Source organism: Nestor notabilis, unplaced genomic scaffold (assembly GCF_000696875.1).
Source record: "Nestor notabilis isolate BGI_N333 unplaced genomic scaffold, ASM69687v1 scaffold14047, whole genome shotgun sequence".
NCBI classification, from domain to species: domain Eukaryota; kingdom Metazoa; phylum Chordata; class Aves; order Psittaciformes; family Psittacidae; genus Nestor; species Nestor notabilis.
In genome coordinates this window covers 3,581-4,388 of record NW_009937935.1, presented here as the reverse complement: position 1 = coordinate 4,388, position 808 = coordinate 3,581, and the positions used below count along the sequence as shown (strand labels likewise).

At 58.5% G+C, this 808-nt stretch overlaps 1 protein-coding gene across 1 annotated transcript in view; it reads left to right on the top strand.

Annotated features, from left to right (window-relative positions):
• Positions 1-379, top strand: part of OTUD7B (OTU deubiquitinase 7B) — a 17,143-nt gene extending 16,764 nt beyond the window's left edge. The window contains 2 exon segments of the mRNA XM_010019075.1: positions 1-8; positions 11-379. The exon segment at positions 1-8 is cut by the window's left edge and continues 931 nt beyond it. Coding sequence (XP_010017377.1) covers positions 1-8; positions 11-379 — 377 coding nt within the window.
• Positions 380-808: the final 429 nt, after the last annotated feature.

Genomic DNA, 808 nt, shown 5'->3' with positions numbered 1-808 from the left:
CCCCCTCCCCTACGCCACCTTACCCAGGCACTGCACCCAGGCCCGGCCAAATCCCTACCAAACCAGCCCTTCCCACCTCGGGAGGTTCCCCCCCACGGACATGGACATCCATCCCACCTACCCACCGGAGTGCAACGGCTCAGCCTGCCTCCCCCCGCACAGCAACGGCTACCGGGAATACCTGGAGCAGGACAGCTCGCAGAGAGGAAGCCCGGCAGACAGAGCTAAGAGCAGAGTCCTTTATAACGTGCAGCAGACCAAATGCAAGCAGCCGAACTGCAGTTTTTATGGACATCCAGAAACTGGGAATTTCTGTTCCTGCTGTTACAAAGAGGAGCTGAAACGCAAGGAGCGGGAAGCTCTGGTGCACAGGTTCTGAGCGCTCTGCCCCGGCGCTGGTCCTGGGACCCATAAAAGATGGGGAATGCAATAATATATATATATATTATGGTTTTTAACACCCCCCACCCCCCTCCGCTCCTCTCCCTCTCTGTGGAAGGAGGGAGCAGGGATTTGGTTGCTTGGGATGAGAAATGGCATTTGGCTGGTGTGATGGAAGTGATGCAGGAGGGAGCGGATGTGAGGAAAACCAGCCTCCCCTCCCGGACACGCTGCGAGGAGGAGGAGGAGAAAGCTTTCCCAGAGGTTTCTCCTGGTGTTTGGGAAGGGAGCACAGGGTGGAAGTTGGGGGGGATCCTTCAATGAACCAGACCAAAGCTTTGGGAGCACAGGGAGCAGCGCCCCACCGGGTCCTTCCGCCGGCCTCGGATGTCACTGGCTGCCCCGAACCCACCAGAACCACACCCAG